At 42.3% G+C, this 19,965-nt stretch overlaps 2 protein-coding genes across 4 annotated transcripts; one reads left to right on the top strand and one right to left on the bottom strand.

The window, feature by feature from the left end:
• Nucleotides 1–587: 587 nt before the first annotated feature.
• On the bottom strand, nt 588–19,247 carry SPATA5L1 (spermatogenesis associated 5 like 1). Of its 3 annotated transcripts, none has more exons than XR_004966165.1 (8): nt 18,081–19,247; nt 16,693–16,878; nt 9,995–10,153; nt 7,270–7,479; nt 6,431–6,655; nt 4,994–5,128; nt 3,973–4,093; nt 588–1,142 (listed from the first exon to the last, which is right to left on the bottom strand). XR_004966165.1 is itself a non-coding variant. In XM_036300324.1 (8 exons), the coding sequence occupies exons 1-8, from the start codon at nt 19,173–19,175 to the stop codon at nt 1,038–1,040; spliced, it is 2,241 nt and encodes a 746-aa protein (XP_036156217.1). In that variant the 5' UTR covers nt 19,176–19,246; the 3' UTR covers nt 588–1,037. The 3 variants fall into 3 exon arrangements, 2 of the variants coding, with proteins under 2 accessions (XP_036156217.1, XP_036156225.1); XM_036300324.1 differs by having other exon boundaries at nt 3,973–4,098; nt 18,081–19,246; XM_036300332.1 differs by lacking the exon at nt 3,973–4,093.
• Nucleotides 14,373–16,478, top strand: LOC118651313 (transcription initiation factor TFIID subunit 6-like). Its single transcript, XM_036300346.1, is given in 1 exon segment — nt 14,373–16,478. A coding segment is annotated over 1 exon segment (2,034 nt). The 5' UTR covers nt 14,373–14,429; the 3' UTR covers nt 16,464–16,478.
• Nucleotides 19,248–19,965: the final 718 nt, after the last annotated feature.

The raw sequence follows: 19,965 nt of genomic DNA, 5'->3' as shown, positions 1-19,965 counted from the left end.
AAAGAAAAAAAAGAGTAAAGAGACAGGATGACTAAGTGGAGCATAGGGTCCTAGACTGGATCCTGTATGACTACTGGCACAATGGAGGAAAATCATGGGTCAATAGATTAATATATTGTATCAATGTTCAATTTCCTGAATTTGATAAGTGCACTGTGGTCATAAAGAAAATACCTTATTTGTAAGAAATATGCACTGAAGTATTAAGGGGATGAAGGGGCATTAGGTATAATACCTATTCTTAAACACAAGCATACCTTAGATATACTTCAGATTCGGTTCCAGACCACTGCAATAAAGTATCACAATAAAACGAGTTGTAATCTTTTTGGCCCTGACTGGTTGGGCTGAAAGGTCCCAGGTTCGATTCCAGTCAAGGGCATGTACCTTGGTTGCGGGCACATCCCCAGTGTGGGGTGTGCAGGAGGGCAGCTGATCGATGTTTCTCTCTCATCGATGTTTCTAACTCTCTATCCCTCTCCCTTCCACTCTGTAAAAATCAATAAAATATATTTTAAAAAAACACACAAAAAAACCGAGTTGTAATCTTTTTGCTGGTGGAGGGTCTTGCCTTCAATTTGTAAAAAATGCAACATCTTCAACATCTTGGGAGCGTAATAAAGCAAGGTGCAATAAAAATGAGGTATGTCTGCTCAGCATATAGCAAAATGTTAAAAAATGGTGAATATGGGTTAAGAATATACGAGTTGTTTGTGCTATTCTTGCAACTTTTCTCTAAGTATGAAATTATTTCAAAATAAAGTTTAAAAAGCAATCAACCAAAACCAAACAAAAACAACCACCCCACTACAAAATCAACGTAATATATATATACTTTCTTTCTAAATTATGGTATTTTAATATACCTTTTAGAACTAAGATGAATCTTGGCTTATCAGGCACAAGATTGTTCGATTTTTTTTATTTACAGGAAATACCTTATATACAAACCCTAAAAGTGAATTTGCAAACTATAGTGCAAGTTCACATTTTAATTGATACTTGAGCAGGCATGTAATTTTTAAACATCCTCTAAGTTAGAAAATCCTTGTTTCTGAAATAAGTTTTATGGTTTTTAGAAAGTGCTCCTGTTTCACTGTGGTTGCTTCTAGTCCATCTTCTTGCAGAGCCAGCAAGGCAGCCTATAAGAGACAATAAGAGATAAGTTGCTCCATTTCTGTTTTGTAATATATAAAGTCCGAATGCAAAAATCTCAGTCATATTTCATAGAATTCCAGTATCCATGACAATAAGAACATCAAGCTAAAAAGTTAATGATTGAAAGTCCTCCTAGAACTTTTCTTCTACATTAAACTCTGGCCTTAAATAGGAAAAAAAGAAAAAGCAAACTGCAAAATAATATATACATTATGAGCCCATTTACATATTTAAAGATGAAAGACTATCTTCTTGACCTCAGACTAGGAGTTTCTGAACAGGACACAGCACTGACCATAAAGGAACAGATCAAATACATACTTTATGACCCAACAATTCTCTTTATAGATATATACATACATGAAACACACATATATACACATGTATACCAAGATTGTTCATAGCAGCATATTTCATAATAGCAAAATAGCAGTAACCTGAATGTTCACGAGTGCTTTCCTTAGGGATAGAGAGTGGGAAGGCCCAAGAAAGGCTTCTGGGAAGTTGCTAATATTCTTTCTTAACTTGAGTGGCAGATATACAAGTGTGTTCACTTTATGTTAATTCAATGAACTGTATCCTTATGATCTGTGCATCCTTCTGAATGTTATATTCTATAGAAGTTTATGGAAAGAATATATGCACCCCTATGTCCCTTGTAGCATTATTTATAACTAATAAATAGTGGCCAGATGTACGAATTTGTGCACATTGAAAGGAAATTAATTAGAAGGAATATTTTAATATCGCTATTTGCTCTTGCTCTATAATAGAAGTGTCAACCAAATTCACGATCAACAATGCAACATGCATGCGACTGGCACCAGCAAGAGCTTTATATGTATCGTGCATGTGCGAGTCAACTTAGCCTTTTATATATGGTCTATATAGAACAAACTTGTTTAATCATACCAGCTTTCTGATTTTGCTAAACCTTTTCCAGCCCAGTGAAGCACCCCAACTTCTCTTTCAGGTAATTGTCAGCAACACAGCAGTAAATATCAACATGAAGCATATTATTATTGCAGATCACGCAGAGAGAACAAAGGGTAAAATATTTAACTGTAGCAGTATCTGACTATATTCTGCACAGTGAGAAAACCTGAAGTCATTTTCAAGTTCCACCATTTCTTACTTCTTTTCAGTCGGGTCAAGTTTCTAAGCTTTCTAAATCTGTTTTCCGGCTAATGAAAAGAAAATAGGATTCTACTGAGTCTCCTATCTACTTACTCCAGGACTTCTGTGAGGATCAAATGAGATGAGGCACGGGAAAATGCTTCACAGACATTTGGTTAAACTGTAAAATGTTTCCACCTGGGTATAAAGTGTCATGTTTCTGGACTGCAGAAACTCCAAGGAGGCTAGTCACTAGGGAGAGGAAGCCGGGCGTTGCTACATGATGTCATTACCCGGCACCCACAGCCACCATTTCCAGCTGGGCTGGGGTGTGGGCCACATTTTGCGCCATGGGGTCTCGGCAGCATCAGCTGCGATTTGGTGGGCTGTCACTCCAGGGTGGTGGCAGGGCCTGTGTCCCACTTGGGGGGAGCCGAGTATTGCTTTGTGGGCGCCAGGTCCACGGTGCCATTTCTCTGTAAATGGACAGTGTGCGTCACGGCAGCTCCTGCATTGAGCGTCTGCCCCCTGGTGGTCAGTGTGTGTCATAGTGACTGGTCGGGCAGTCGGACACTTAGCATATTGGCCTTTTATATACATAGGTAGCCAAGGTATGGAACAATTCAAATGCCCATCCAGAGAACAAGTAGATAAAAAAGCTACAGTGCACACATAGAATGGAATATTACTCAACAATAAATAATAAAAAAAGAAATCCTACCATTTGTGACAACATGGATGGACCTAGTGGGTATTAAGTGAAATAAGTCAGGCAGAGAAAGATTAAATACCATATGATTTCACTTATATGCAGAATCTAAAGAAGAAAATAAATGAACAAACAAAATTGAAATAGACTCATAGATACAGAGAACATACTGGGGGTTGTCAGAGGGGAGGGGGTTTGGGGCACTCGGTGAAAAAGGTAAAGGGATTGAGCAGAACAAATTGAGAGTTACAAATCAGTCATAAGGATGTAAATTTAGTACAGCACAAGGAATACAGTTAATATTATAATAACTATGTATGGTGCCAGGTGTGCCCTGAAAATATCGAAAAGACCACTTTGTAAAGCATAATCGTCTAACTTGGAACTAATACAAAATAATATTGAATGTAAACTGTAATTAAACAATAAAATTAAAATATTAATAAAAAAATTATTAACAAAATTCATGGGAAGGGAAAACTGGACAATGGCTTCTTTTGCCCTAAAAATAAAGTCTAAATGCCTTAAAGTGTCTTATAATGACCTGAGTGATCTAGCCACTGTCCACCTTTTCAATAACGTCATTACTTATCTCCAATTGTCTGCATATTTTATTCCCTCTGCCTCAAACGCTGCTCTTCCCTCCTTTAGCCTGCTACTCCCTCATCATCCTCCCAATTTCAGTTTACACATACCCTCTCTCAGAAAGCCTTCTATGACACCCAATCTGGGTTGGTGTTCTTCCTAGATGTTTCCAAAGCACCCTAAATTCCCCCAACTCACTACATATTTCCAATCGCCAATTAGTATTATGACTTGCCTCTCTGCACACTCCCCATCAGCCCATCAACTCTACAGGAACGGGGCTGCATCTGCCTGTTTCACCCTGCCCAGTGCCTGCCACATAGACGTCTTTCAGTAAATACTGAGTGAATGAAGATCAAGGAAGATATGTTCTGAACCATAGATTTCTCCACCAATTAACTTACTTCTTTGCAGAGGTTTCTAAGATCAGCTCCAGAGAAAAAACAGGTTTCTGCTGCTAAGTTTTCTAAAGAAACATCAGGTCCCACTGGCATGTTTTTTGTACAGACTTTCAAAATAGAAAGCCTGCCCTGGAACAAAATATAATATGTTTGTAACCTTATAATATTTATGTTTGATAGATGCTATGTTAAAACATTTCAAGTTATAGTTTCCTATCAAATATATATATATATGTGTGTGTGTGTGTGTGTGTGTGTGTGTCAATTAAACAATAAGAATCACTTCTGAAGAGGTAAGAAAGATTAACTCATCAATGGCTCATATGACAATGGTAAAAATAATGACATCATGATAAAATTTTAGTATTTTTAAAGTTGACTTTTAAAATAGCCAACCATAGATATATCTCTTTAAGAGGCATGATGAATCTCTCTTTTGGGTATAAACAGTGCCATCAGACATGTTTAAAAGTAAACACATGAACTGTCAGACAGAACTTAAAAACATAAGACATTAAAAATTAAAATTTTTTTTTCATCCCTTCAAAACTTGATAAAGGCCCAAGGAAGAGAAAAAACTCTTTCTCCGTGTCTTTCACCACTCCCTGCCAATGGCCCTGGATGTTAAGGGCAACGAATTCACTCATTCTTTGGCTGTGAATACATTATGGAATCTCAGAATCTCAGATTTCTCCATGTAAAACAAGGATGCTGACCCATATAAACTCCAAAATCCTTGTACCACTTTACAGTCCCTCCTTTCTAGCTGAAAAATAATGATGAGTAGACTCACCAAACTCACTGAAGTAACTACCTTACTTTTAGATTTATGTTTCTCTGAAAATAGCGCCGGAATACCCAGAAAAAGCAGACTGAAAGGCAGCAAGAATGCAGAATCCAGTGTACAACACATACCATGTACACCCATATCCTGTTTGGGATTCAATTCTGCCAGTCTTCTCAGAGTTCAGACACTGATGTGTGTTAAGAATGTTCACACAGAGCAAGTGTGTACAATGATTACCTTTTCATCTGGAGGTGGAATATAAATAATTTTATCTATTCTTCCAGGCCGTAACAAGGCATCATCTAACATATCAGGTCTATTTGTTGCAGCAACAATCATGACATTTCGATTAAAAACTTCTTCAAACTCTACCTGAAGAAACACAACACGAAATAAAGTTAATTATTCAATGTATTTTTTTTAAATTACAAATCAGAAGGATCATTTGTTTTTAAATAGGGGTATCTTTTTCTTGGGACTGGGATGCTTATACCTCCTATCCAGACTACCTTCTCGGTATCAAGGTACCCCAGAAACAAATGATTAATCCAAGAGCTACTTGTACACATGAGGAAGGGGGTGGCCAACCGTGAGGGAACTTCTCTCCATGAAAAGTCTTACTTCATAGCAGAAAACATCTACCTGGTATCTGAGGGCACCTGAGCATCAGCGAATGTTTACATTTAAATAGATGACTTAAAAAGACAGAAGCATATGACAAACACATGGAGATGTGTCGTTATGAAAAAGCTGTGGCTCTCATCCTTAAAGAGGGAGATTTACTTTACTTTTAAATTTTCTTTCCAGAGGCAGAAATATGACCACCCTTATAAGCTGCAAGTATGTAAATCCTGGATACAAATAAGAAATACCTAAGAGCAGCCAGGCCGTGGCCTTACACACTAAGCATGTAAAAGGATGTGTTGAACTGAATAATCAGAGTAGTTCAACACTAATGTGATCTCTCAAAGCAGTGAGTTCCCTATATTTGCAAGTATTTTAGCTGAGGCTGGATAAACACACCTATAAGACGCTATACAATAATTCATGCACTATGAAATCTGATGAGAACATTTCATGTGGCATATGGCCTAAGGAGCTATAAGTGACTCTCTTTCTATGGGACAGTTTTAAAAATGGAAAATAAGTAATACCAAGAAAAGAATAAAAGACAAGAAAAATTATCTGTCAGGGATTATTTGATTATTTATTACATCAACCTCTATCTGGGGAAGACTCGGGAAGGGAGCAAGGTCATTTTAACTTCATTATAACCAAGGAAACCCCTTCCTCAAAGAAACAAAGTTTTCAATTACTACGATTATTGGGGGAAAAAATCCGCTTTAACAAAAAATAAATTTAGAAAAGGACTGACACTCGGTCATTAGGATATATATAGATATAAAAAGAAAATCCCTTCTCCATTAGCAATATGTAAAGTTACATTTCTAAATCTTACAATCAATAAAATTCACATTCACATATAGCTGTTATTATCACCTTTACCTCACCTCTGCCAGCTACAACACAAGTTTACCAGCTTTGTAAATATCCTAACAGAGCCTAATGGAAGGAGTATAATTCCGCCTCTGAGATGGAGCCAGCTCAGGACAAGCTCGTGTAGATCTGTTTAATGTGGGCCTGAAGGTTTGGTGGAATCTGGCTAATAAATACCTCTTCATTCTTGTTCAGCTCCTTGTATTTCCCCTGTTGATCTGATTTACTTCCTCTTCTCTCAATAGTTTTCAGTCCAACACCATCTAATTCATTCAGAAGAACAGAAAGAACACTCTCTTGAACATTACATCCTGTTTTGCTGACTGATCGAGAACCCAAAATTGAATCAATTTCATCCAAAAACACAATTGCTGGAGTGTTTGCTCTTGCTTGTTGAAATACCTTTTGTTAAGAAAATAAAAATATTAAAAAGCTATATATGATGCCTTACCTAGATGAATGTGTTTTCTACATTACTATTTTTACAATGTAAAAAGAAGAGAAAGATTCTAAATGCCTAAAAATTGGGGAACAAATAAATAAATGAATATTATGTAAGGGTTAAAAATCATGTTTTCAAATAATTTTTAATATTATGGAATTTTAAAAGTGATGTTACATTAAAAAAAAAAAATCACAATAAAGATACACATATATCTCCTGCCCAAGCAAATAAAAAGACAAAAGAAATTCACTAAAATGTTAATGTAGGTGTAGGGCTTATGAAGTATTTCTTATTTATATTTTTCTATATTTTCTAAATTTTCTATAAACAAATACATAACTTTTCTAAATTATAATAATAAAAGCATAATATGCTAATTAGACTAGACAGCTGAACGACCTTCTGAACAAAGCCAGGGCTTCGAGGGCCGAGCTCCTTGCACGAATTTCGTGCATCGGGCCTCTAGTAATGAATAAAAAGCCTGTTACATTTTTTAAAAGGTTTATCCTTAAGGCATGAAATGAAAATTCAAAAGTAAACTCAACGACGTGGGGAAAATAAACCAACAAACCTGAGACAAGAGTTTTTCTGAATCTCCAACGAAAGGTGAAAAGAGATCAGCTCCGCTCACTGAAACAAAGGAGCAATGACAGCTGGTGGCCAGGGCCCTCACGAGGGTGGTCTTAGCACACCCAGGGGGGCCGCACAGGAGAACTCCCTTGGGCTGTGTCAGGCCCATCCTAACAAATTCACGAGGGTGTTTCAGAGGCCATTCGATGCTCTAAGTATACAAAAAGAGAGTCATTTTGGTGTAACAATAAAACATCACATAATTCAGTAAATGCATCTACTCCTTCAGCAATTCTCAGGTACCCGTACTCAGCAGCTGTGGATCTTATAACCTAAGTCAGGTCACATCACTGCCTTCTTAAAGTCCTTCAACAACTTGCCATCAGAATTAGAATACATTCCGATCCAAACTCCTTACCTACCACTGCTTACAAGGCCTTACATAATCTGACTATCACCCTAACACACAGTTCATTCCCACCCCAGGGCCTTAGCCCGTTATGCTCTCTGCCTGTACTCTCCCTCAGGTCTTTGTGTGGACACCCCTCATCATTCAGGTCTCAGCTCAATGTCCTTTCCTTGGAGAGGTCTTCCTTGACCACCAGAGTTAAAGCAGACCCTCCTCCTCCTAGTCATTCTATGCTATTGCCCTCCTTTCCTTGTGGAGCACTTATTCGTGCACTATCTTGAGTTATTATTTTTCCATGTTTGGTTTGCTACATTATAAGCCAGTTTCACCTCTAAATCCCCAGCACCTACAATGACACCTTCACAAAGTAGGCACTCAATAAATGTTAACTGGAGAGTAAATAAAGGTTCACTACCCTTTAGGTAGATAGTTTTATCATCATAATTTTACAGATGTTGAAACCCAGGCTTAGAAAAGTTAAGTAACTTTCTCAGAGCTGATTGCTAATGAGGCAACAGAACTGAGACTGACCCTAGGGAGTGCAGACCAAGAGCAGAAGCTTTTAACTATTGATGTATTTTAACTACTGATATATAAGACAAGACCTCTGTACCTAGGCCTCATATTTCAGCTGGGGAGACAGGCTTGTAAACTAACCACCAGGCCAGAGAAGGTCATGGAGAAGAAACAGTACATACAGAGAGACACGAAACCAACTAATTCATCTCGCCAACAGTAAACAGGAACAGAGGGGAGGATGGGAGAAGCAAGGAGCAATAGAGTTGACATGGAAGGAGGAGTCAGATCACAATGGGCCTTAAAAGTTTTAGGCAACACTGAGGAAGCAGTAATGACAAGGGACTGGAAGGAAATGAAACTAGAGGCAGGGAAACCAATTAAAATTCTCCTGCATTAATTCAAACTACAAAATAATAAGGCTGGATGTGTCACAGGAAGTGGAGATGGTGGGGAAGGGACGGATTTAAAACATAAAATGTAACTGTATTTTACACAGGGACTAAGTTCTAAATTCAGAGGGGAAGTATGTGCATGCGTGACATGACCATTTAGAAGACAGGTTTCTGACTTGGGGATGGGGTGTCTGGCTGTCTTCACTGAGGTAGGAAATTCAGGTGTGGAGGTGGAATTGATGAGCTGAACTTTGAACAAGCTACGTTTGAGATCCCTGGAAGTTATGTGGTAGGCAGGCAGCTAAGTACTTCTGATAATCAAAATAACCATCTGCAGGATATAAAGATTTTTGAGTTAACAGTTTTCAGGGGACAGTTGGAGCCTTGGACATCGAGATCACAAACTCACTCGCAGAATGCAAAAAAGGACTCTCGGGAGCTTGGAGCACTGACATTGAAGGTACGGGAAAGGAGTTTTCAGGGAGGCAGGAAAGCTTAACATCTCAAAGCTGAAGAGTTTTCAACAGGAAGGAATGGCTGATCTCTCACATGTTTTGTGAAGATTAAGTGATAATGATGATCAAAAAGCAGGGCATATTAAAAATGTGTTTATCCATGGACTCTGTAGACCCATAGCTCCTAGTTAAGATGAGTAAGTGATAATGGATACTTACACTGGAAAGTCAGGCTTTGTATGTGTAGAGAAACCTAGTTCCTTATGGCAGGATCACCAGAAGGTAAGCTGGCAAAATCCATTTCTGAACCTGCAATGCAGGCAAGAGGGTCTGGAGAGCTGTGACCCTCAATGCATCCACTGTGAGAATCAGATCAAGTAGCCCTCCAGGCCATACAGTTTACTATAATGTTGTGCTTTTACCAGTCCCTAGGCAAAGTGAGGTCCACCACCTATGTATTTGTACAGCCCACGAACTAAATCATTTTTATATTTTTTAATGCTTGGAAAATAAATCAAAAGAATATTTTATGGTGTGAAAATTGTATTATTTCAGTGTCCATAAATAAAGTTTCGACAGAACAAAAGTACTCATTATGCATTGCCTGTGGCTGCTTTTGTGCTATGACGGCAGTTGAGTGGTTGCAACACAGACTATATGGCCCACAATATTTACTATCTGGTCCTTTACAGAAAAAGTTTGCTGACCCCTGTTCTAGATTATAAACTCCTTAAAGAAAAAAAAAATAAGAGGATGAGGTAGCAAAATATGAAACATACTATTTGATGCCTATACAATTAAATAAGGACTGAAAAGTGATCGCTGGATTTAAATGTGAGGATCAAAATAGTGATGGTGGCAAGAGCCGTTTCGGCATAGCGCGTTTTCATCATAAAGGCATTACACGTAAGCTGTAATAGTCTACTGGCTTCAGCAGATTCTCCATCTCACCTGTTTTAACTTCAGTTTTACATCTTCAAGGCCACCAATCTCTTCCCAGCTAACAGGCTTGATGTCCATCAGTCCAATGACACTTCGAAATGATGAAGGTTGAATCTTTTTAAAAGCTTCAAGGAAGTCTGTTTCATCAATCATCGGACTGTCCTGGTTCTGAAGAAAAGCACCCAAAAAAGCACAATCAAACCAAAAGTGAGGTGAGATTTTTGGAATAATTACATTTTTTATCTTCTTTTGAATTTTATAAAGAAATTTATATATACGGTACAAAAAAACTAGGACCACTCCCCCCAACGAATCATCCCTGAGGATGTCAAGCTTCCTGTGTATTCCTAGTACGTTTTATAATAATAAGTATATCCTTTCAAACAGATAACACAAATGGGAGATCACACCACACATATTTGTACTTTCTTTAAAACTTAGAAATCTTTTCATGTCAACTAACAGAACTCTACCTCACTCCTTTTTTTTCTACCTCCCTTCTACATATCAAGTATTTTCTGTAATTTCCTCAAAGCACAACGACAGGGTTTAAGAGTGTGTGTACATTTATAGTTGTGACAGCTATTACCAGACTGTCCTCAAAGCTGCACCAATGAATACTTAGCTGCTGTTCTCCCCATACCTCTCCGGCACTAGATATTACCAAACTTGTAAATTTCTCCCAGTGTGACAGAGGAAATGAGACTCAGAATTGTGCTAATTAAATTTAACTAGAAAATCATTTTTTTGGAACCATCACAGTAAAGGCTTCTTTGAGCAAGAACGGAATCTAATCTAGGGGAGGGAAAGTCTGATGAGGAGCAGGATATCTGCATGATCTCAAAGGGTCTCCTCATAGATGTGTTAGTTGCAAAGGGAAACATAGCAGCTATATAGTGAGAACTGGACAGAACCTGGACTGGATGATCACATCAGTCACTACTTAGTGGTATCACCAGTGAGGGATGGTGGGAATCTTCCGCTACCCTAAGAGCACACTACGACGTAAGGTACTATTCCCAGCAGGCATGCATAACCTGGATCTATGAAGCAACATTAGGCAAACTCAAACTGAGAGACATTCTGTAACATCACTGACCCGTATCCTTAAAAAATGTCAATGTCAAATATCTCACTCACAAAATAGAAGGCCATGGAGGAGTTCAAGACTAAAAGTAAGTAAAAACTAAGTGTAATATATGATTCTGAACTAAATTCTCTACTGAAGAAAAAAATGCTAAAAATATTGAAACCATTACCAAAATCTGCATGTGGACTGTAGAATTGATAACGTTTTGTATCAATATTAAATTCCCAGAATATAATGACTATACTTAACCATACTGTAGTCATGTATGAAAATACTTTTGTTGTCAGGAAACAGACATTCAAATATCAAGGGATAATGGTTATGATGTATGCAACCCAACCTCAAATGATTCAGAAAAAATACATACACACAGAGAGAGAAAATGATAAAGCTAATTAGGCAAAATGTTAAAAACTGGTGGATTTGGATAAAAGATTTAGCAGAAGTTACCTGTCTTGCAACTCTCCCTAAAATTTTATTTATTTCAAAATAGAAAGAACTGAAAGAGACTAATCTTTAAAGAGAGTTTTTCATGTTTCTTGGCCGTTTGTAATCCTGTTCATACCTTATTACCTATTTTCTCCTAGACTGTTTCTCTATCATTTCATTTTTGGCTATTAGGTTTTATGTTATCCTAAGAAAGTCCACATTTACTCTAAGATTATATTTCGAAGAGCAATTTCCTTAATCATTCTAGTGAAGTAAGTTTTTTGTTAGAGTTAAAAACTCATATTTCTATTTGTAATATCTGTATTTTTTAAAGTATTTGCCCTTTTATCAAATTCTAAACATTTACTTGTCCAAAAATTCCCATTTTCAATAACTATTTTATCCCATTTATGTAAGATCATATAAATTAATATATATGCATAGAACAATTCTGAACAGCATCCTTAAAAAATGTCAATAATTATAATCTCTGGGAAAGATTTTGGGCAATCTTTACTTTCCTTACAATTTTTTATCTTGTTTAATTTCTTATAAAGAACACTATTAAATAATTTTTAACTGGTTGGCAGTGTTAGATGCTGGGTACCTGAATACTAATGTTTAGATAACACCTACATTATTTCACTTGCTTCTCATAATCCTCTCAGGCAAATAAAATTCTTTTCCCTCTGTATGCATATGTGCATGTATTAAACTGTATTTCTCATCTTTTAATAAGAACTTCAATGTGAACAACTTTAATGTGTCCCATGTCTGCCCTGGCACAGACAGAGGCAGTACCAGCCCCTCGGCTGCCTGGAGGGGGAAAGAATGAAAAGATGGAGCCAGATGCCTCTGTCCCTTCTTCCTTTTTGCCTTTCTTTCTTTCTTCCACTTCCCCTGGCTGTTTACGAACTCAGCCATCACCTGTGGTAACTGCCTGGGCAGGCCCCTCCTCAAACAGCACCCTAGGATGACAGCAGCTGGCTGGCACACCTAAGCCAAGGTGCTTAAGGTCAAACCTGGAACCTCAAAGCAAAGGAATCCTAAATGTACATCTCCTTTCCTATGCCCTGATCTTCTCTTCATCCCCTCAAAAGGCAAAATACACCTTTACACCTGGGATGTCATTAAATCTTCAAGCAGTTTTGGTTCAAACTCAGAAGATGAGGACATAAGTTCATATAACTCCTTCCCCTCCTTCAGTGTAAGAGTAAATGTATATGGAAAGGAAATAAGGAAGGATACAAATTATCTAGGTAAAGAGATCCTTTAGGGTAAGTCATCCTTTTATAGTTTAAATTGGGTTTCAAAATTATAAGATCAAAGGACAATGTTACCATTACAACAGAAATTTATAAACATTGTCCCAAATCTTCAGTATGCTGAAATTAACTTTTTTCTAAAGGGTTTTAGAAATTCAGGATTACTTATTACATACAAAGTAAACAGATTTTTCAATCTGCAATGTTAAAAATTATTGCATTTAAGCTAATATTCTAAATATTTTTAAGAAAGGTAGTCATGAATTAAAGATTTGAATGTCAAAGTCAAAATTTTAAAAAATTACAGGTGCCCAATCTTTTCCTGAGTTAGAAACGGTTATTTTCCCTATACTTATTGATAAGAAAGGGAAACAGTATTATGACAATGGAAAAATGTCAGAGATACCACCTTACCCAAGAAATCAAAGTTACCTAATAGATTCAATGAGAACACATTATCATTTGATATTTCTGCCAAAAATGCAAAACCTGAGTCAAATTATAAAGAAACATTAGTCAAACTGAGGAGTATTTTACAGAATAACTGACCTGTACTCTTAAAAAGTTAAAGTCATAAGAGAAAGACTGAAAAATGGTTCGATTTTAAAAGATTAAGAAATCATGACAATTAAATGCAGTGTGTAATCCTGGATTAAGAGTAATATTTTCATTTTTCCTTTTAAATTTTTGCTCTATATGAAATGTGAGACAAATGGTGACATTTGGATAAAGCCTATATAGATTTGGTAAAAGTATGGTGTCAGTGTTAATTTCCTCATCTTGATCACTGCCGGAAGCTGGTCCATCCTTGCTGCTTGACAGTCTCTGCAGGGAAGAAACATCTGCACAGCATATGTTTCAAGGGACCTGGCATATATGGCATACTGTGCTTAATATGTTTGCTCCTCTTCTTCGAGCTATGTGTTTTAACCAGGGCCACCTCTCCAAGAAAGGTTGTTTCCCCAGGTGGGGATTTTTCCCTGAAGTTAGGGAGGGAATACAACCCCTTAACTAAGTGTCAGGTGAGTAGTTAATCACTTTAACTACGAACAATCACACTTAAGCTACATAATCTTTACTCCCTGGAATGGAGATAAGAAACATCCTAACCTTTGGAACAGAAATTGATAGGATTAAAATCAACTGGTATAAATACAGATGTAACAAGACAATAAAACACAGAACCTGGCTGGAGAACATGGCTAGAGAACCTGGCTAGAGAACCAACTATGCTGATCATCTGAACGCTGTCTCTGTGTCATTCCTTCTTCGCCGACTCCATCCACACCTTTGGGAACCCCTGGACCTGCTGGGAATGGACCCCAACAGATCACTATACTTTGGTTAAAATTCTTGTTTTTAGGAAATATACACTTGCGTTTTCAAGGCTATAGGGACATCATTGCTACAGTATATTCTCAAATGTTAAAAATATATGTAAAAAACAGCTGTGGAAGGTATCAAAAGTCCCAAGAAAATGTACTTACCACTTTTTTTTTTAATCTCCCAAATTAATTTATCTTAATTTAAAAAATTAACATAGGGGAGGGGGCGGGGCCAACATGGCGCTGAGCGCCAGGTGAGGGGCGCTTTGGCTGTGGATCTCCCATCTCTCCACCCTGGGGCATCATCCTTCAGAGGAGGGAGGAAGAGCTCCAGAATGGCTGAGGAGAAGAAGCTGAAGCTCAGCAATACTGTGCTGCCTTCGGAGTCAATGAAGGTGGTGGCCGAATCAATGGGCATCGCCCAGATTCAGGAGGAAACCTGTCAGCTGCTGGCAGATGAAGTCAGTTACCGCATCAAGGAGATTGCACAGGATGCCTTAAAATTCATGCACATGGGGAAGCGGTGGAAGCTCACCACCAGTGACACTGACTATGCACTGAAGCTAAAGAACGTTGAGCCACTGTATGGCTTCCATGCTCAAGAGTTCCTTCCTCTCCGGTTCGCCTCTGGTGGGGGCCGGGAACTCTACTTCTATGAGGAGGAGGTTGACCTGAGTGACATCATCAATACCCCTCTGCCTCGGGTGCCCCTGGACGTCTGCCTCAAAGCTCATTGGTTGAGCATTGAAGGCTGCCAGCCAGCTATCCCAGAGAATCCACCTCCAGCTCCCAAAGAGCAGCAGAAGGCTGAGGCCACAGAACCCCCGAAGTCAACAAAGCCAAGCCAGGTGGATGATGGGCCCTTGAAAAGCAAAGGTCAAGGGGCTGCTCCAGCTGATGGCAAAGGGAACGCAAAGAAGGCACCACCCCTACTGGAGGGGGGTCCTTTTTGATTAAAGCCCTGAAGTATCCATGAGCTGTCTGTGGAGCAGCAACTGTACTACAAGGTGATCACTGAAGCCTGTGTGAGGCCATGTGAAGCCAAGAGAGTGGAAGCCCTTCAGAGCATCGCAACTGACCCAGGGCTCTATCAGATGCTGCCATGGTTCAGCATCTTCATCTCAGAGGGGGTCCGTGTGAACGTGGTGCAGAACAACCTGGCCCTGCTCATCTATTTGATGCGCATGGTGAAGGCACTGATAGAGAACCCTACACTGTACCTAGAAAAATACGTGCATGAATCGATTCCAACTGTGATGACCTGCATCGTGAGCAGACAGTTGTGTCTGAGGCCAGATGTGGACAATCACTGGGCACTCTGGGATTTTGCTGCCCACCTGGTGGCCCAGATCTGCAAGCATATCAGCACAACCATGAACAACCTCCAGTCCCGGATCACCAAGACCTTCACCAAGAGCTGGGTGGATGAGAAGACTCCATGGACTACACGTTACGGCTGCATTGCAGGCCTGGCAGAGCTGGGACATGATGTGATTAAAACTCTGATTCTGCCACGGCTGCGGCAGGAGGGGGAGCGGATCCGAAGTGTCCTAGATGGCCCTGTGCTAAGCAACGTTGACTGTATTGGAGCTGACCACGTGCAGAGCCTCCTTCTGAAGCACTGTGCCCCTGTTCTGGTAAAGCTGCGCCCACCACCTGACAAGCAGGATGCCTATTGGGCAGAATTTGGGTCCTTTGGACCTCTCCTCTGCTCCCATGTGGTCAAGGCCCGGGCTCAAGCTGCTCTGCAGGCTCAACAGGTCAACAGGACCACTCTGACCATCACTCAGCCCCAACTCACGCTGACCCTTTCTCAGGCCCCTCAACCTGGCCCTCGGACCCTTAGCTTGCTGAAAGTCCCTGGCTCCATTGCACTGCCCGTCCAGACACTGGTGTCTGCACGAGCTGCTGCTCCACCTCAGCCTTCCCCTCCTCCCACCATGTTTATTGTAATGTCATCGTCCTCTAGTGCCTCATCCACCCAACAGGTCCTGTCCCTCAGCACCTCAGCCCCTGGCTCAGGCTCCACCACCACCTCTCCTGTCGCTACCATGGTCCCCAGTGTGCAGCCCATTGTCAAGCTGGTCTCCACTGCCACAGCTGCACCCCCCAGCACTGCCCCCTCTGGCCCCGGCAGTGTCCAGAAGTACATAGTGGTGTCTCTTCGCCCAACAGGGGACGGCAAAGGAGGCCCCACCTCCCACCCTTCCCCAGTCCCTCCCCAATCCTCAGCCCCTTCCCCACTTGGGGGTAGTGCCCTCTGTGGGAGAAAACAGGAAGCTGGAGATAGCCCTCCTCCAGCTCCAGGGACTCCAAAGGCTAATGGCTCCCAGCCCCCTGGATCTGGCTCGCCTCAGCCTGCCCCTTGATGCTGTCACACATCTGCCAACCTTTTCTCTCTCTCTCTACACACACACACACACACACACACACACTGGGTGGAAGGAAGTAGTCATCTGCTTCCCTCACCTTAACTTTCTTTTTAGATATTGTACAGCCAGCTCCTCATAATAAAAGTTTGATTTATAAAAAAAATAAAAAAATAAAAATAAAATAAAGTAAAAAATTAACATACATGGTCATAGGTCAGTTTCCTACCTTCTCACTATGAAGTAAAGCGTGTAGGGCAGCATCCCTACAGAGTGCGGTCAGGTCTGCGCCAACATAGCCAACTGTCATTTCTGCAAGGAGATTCAAATTGACTTGACTGGAGATGGGCATCTTAGAAGTAATCACCTGCAGAATTGCCTTTCTTTGTTTAAATGTGGGAGTCCCGATGACAACCTATATGCAAAGCAAAAAATAATGTTTGTAGTTTCAAATATTATTATTTTTAAATACTCACCCAGGATATTTTTATTGATTTTAGGAGAAGAGGCGGGGGGGGGGGGGGGGAGTGAGAAACATGGATGTGTGAGAGAAACATCCACTGATTGCATCTAGTGTCACCCTTCCCAGGGATCAAACCCACAACCTTTTGGGTGTCTGGGAAGATGCTCAACCAGCTGAGCCACTCTGCCAGGTTAACATATTATTTTATATCCTCACAAACATGTACAATAATTTAATGAGCAAATTAGGAATTATTACTATGTACTCTTAAGCATACCTCAGATTCTGAACATATGAAAATCCTAATTTTCCAGAAGAGTAACACTGGCTAAAAAGTTGCACAATGAAAATTACATGTCATTTAACAAACTTTTATTTGTCATTTTTGAGACCGTACCAAATTCTAGGAGCCAGTGATACAACAATAAACCAGATAGTCTAGGGCCCAGTCCTTACGGAGCTGATTTGGGAAAGTAGTATTAGTTAGTGAAAGGACAAAATCCACTCAAGTTCAGACCAAATTAAGCTAAAAGTATGCAATTATCAACTGTCTCTTTAGAATCCTACCACAAAGTTCAAACATCACTTAAACTAAACACTATTCAAACTATTGAATAGAAATCAGGAATCAATTTAAGACTGAAGCCTATAAGACAGGTCAGCTTTGAATACTCCACCTTCCTTGGCAACTCAGGATAGGGCGCTGGCATCCTCACAAGCAAGGAATAAATCCAGATGAGTTTCTATCTGCTCCGATTTCGTTATTCCCTGACTTCACCCTTTCATTTCATCACATTTATATTTCGAGGCTATCCTTTTACTTTAAATTCTCATTCTAAATTCATTAGAGTTTAATGCGCCTGTAAGCAAACCTACTTTCCCTAAAAAGTATTACCGGATTAGTATTCTTCTGCACAACAAAACTGTCCCCTAATGAGCACCTTCCTTCTCAGAACAATGTGACCCTGGAGAAACACGTCCTGCTTGCAGATCACATGTGGACAGAGAACCAAGGTGTTCTTTGTACGGCAAAGAGCCCCCCTCCAGCCTCACCGAGTTCCAAACCTAAATGGCAAAGGCCTTGGGGAAGCCAACCAGGGCCAGGAGAGGACGAGGTTCCAGGGGCCATGGGGTAACTGGCCGGGCCCGTTTACCTCTCGGTCAAATCTCCCAGGTCTGCGCAGCGCTGGGTCCAGTGCGTCTGGCCGGTTGGTGGCTCCCACCACCACCACCTCGCGGTCCCCGCTGAAGCCGTCTAGCAGCGTCAACACCTGGGCCACCACGCGGCTCTCGGGGGCCTGGTGCGCGTCGCCCCGCCGGGGGCACAGCGCGTCCACCTCGTCCAGGAAGAGGAGGGTGGGCCCGCGGCCGGCCAGCGCCTGCGCGCGCTGGAACACCCGCCGCACGTTCTCCTCCGTCTCCCCGGGCCGGGCGCCCTGCAGAGCGGGGGCGCTCACCGCCAGCAGCTCCGCGCCCGTCTCCCGGGCCACGGCCCGCACGAGCTGGGTCTTGCCCACTCCCGGGGGCCCCGCCAGGAGCACCCCGCGGGGCACTGCCAGTCCCAGCGCGGCCACGGTGCGGGGGTAGCGGAGCGGCAGGAGGAGGAGCTCCCGCAGCGAGTCGGCCGCCTCCGAAAGGCCCCCCAGCGGCACCTCGGGCTGCGGGTGCGTTTTCGACGGAGGCGCCCCGCTGAGACTGATGACGGTGTGAGGGGTGACCCGCCCGGCCGGGTCCGGGGCGGGCGCCCCGCTGACGATGTGAAGGGCGGCCACCGGGCCCGGGACGCCGGGCGGAGCGGCCACCACGTGGCCCCGGGAGACCAGCCGGTTCCTCAGCAGCTCGTGCGCCGCCTCCAGCACCGCGGCCGGATTCGGGACCCGGGACGCGCCCACCCGCTCCCGCAACTCCGGCCACACGACGAGGCGCCGGAGGGGCGGGCAGGGCACCAGGCGGATGCTGCTCAGGCTGAGGCTCCCCCGGGACCCCGGCGTCCCGGCCGCCGATCCCTGGCTCGCGCACTGCGGATCCAGCTGCACAAACCCGTCCGCTCCGTCCCGCCGCGGCCAGGCGGTGCAGAGGCAGGAGCCGCCGTCCGGCAGCGAGATCTTCACCGCCGAGCCCAAGTGCGCGCCCAGGGCACGGAAGGCTGCCGGGCCCAGGCGGCAACGCTGGGTACCCCGGTCCCGAGTGTCTACGGGTAGGAGCTTTAAGATAGGCCCTTCGGGCAGGGGACCTGGGTCGGGAGCCATGGTACACGGAGGAACCTGGCCGAGGAAAGCGGGGTAGGAATTGCACCCGGGCCGGAAAGGCCTGCGCACCGAGCACCCGGCCGGAAGCAGGTAACGCGCATGCGCCAGGAGAGTCACCGGCCACTGAGTGGAGGCCAAAATGGCCAATCGCGAAGTTAGACGATGGTCTGGGTCTGGGGTGTAGTTTGTTGTGGTGTCGGGTTTGATGACGTACCGGCGATTCCATCGCTTTACGGGCAAATCATTCCGGGCGTCTGGGAGGCAGCGGAAGCTAACTTCTCTCGGTCTCAGGTCTGATGACTCGGTGGTGTGGCGAGCCACCACCTGGCCGCTCTCCCGGAGCATCACCACCTGTGCCTTGAAGGTCAGCCTAGAGCAGTGGTTCTCAACCCTGGCTGCACATTAGAATCACCTGGGAATCTTTTTAAAATCCTGATTTCTGGGCCTCATCCTCCGGAAATTCTGTTTCTTTGTTATGGGGTGGGGCCACAGCATTAGTAACAAAGAAACAGAATTTCCGGAGAATGAGGCCCAGCAATCAGGATTTTTAAAAGATTCCCAGGTGATTCTAATGTGCAGTCAGGGTTGAGAACCACTGGCCTAGACTGCTGTCCTGGGAGGAAACCTCTCCTGTCCCCATGGGCACAGTATTCTGGAGTGCTTCGGTACGAATATCTTAGGTGACTTGAGTACCTGAGAAATAACATCTTTGATGTCTTCGACAACCCGGGTTCCAACCTGTTTGGAAGGTTCAGGCTTGCCCTTCGCATAGAAAAGCGCCAGCATAGCG

The sequence above is a fragment of the Myotis myotis genome, unplaced genomic scaffold (genome assembly GCF_014108235.1).
Source record: "Myotis myotis isolate mMyoMyo1 unplaced genomic scaffold, mMyoMyo1.p scaffold_m19_p_1, whole genome shotgun sequence".
NCBI classification, from domain to species: Eukaryota; Metazoa; Chordata; class Mammalia; order Chiroptera; family Vespertilionidae; genus Myotis; species Myotis myotis.
This window is presented reverse-complemented; position numbering and strand designations above follow the sequence as displayed.

Excerpts from the sequence above, each read along its gene's own strand:
- SPATA5L1 (XM_036300324.1), bottom strand. The coding sequence starts at position 19,175 with ATGGCTCCCGACCCAGGTCCCCTGCCCGAAGGGCCTATCTTAAAGCTC. Across the intron at positions 7,480-9,994 it reads TAAAACTGAAGTTAAAACAG|AGCATCGAATGGCCTCTGAA; the intron begins GTGAGATGGAGA and ends TTGTATACTTAG. Across the intron at positions 4,099-4,993 it reads TTCCACCTCCAGATGAAAAG|GGCAGGCTTTCTATTTTGAA; the intron begins GTAATCATTGTA and ends ATTTTGTTCCAG.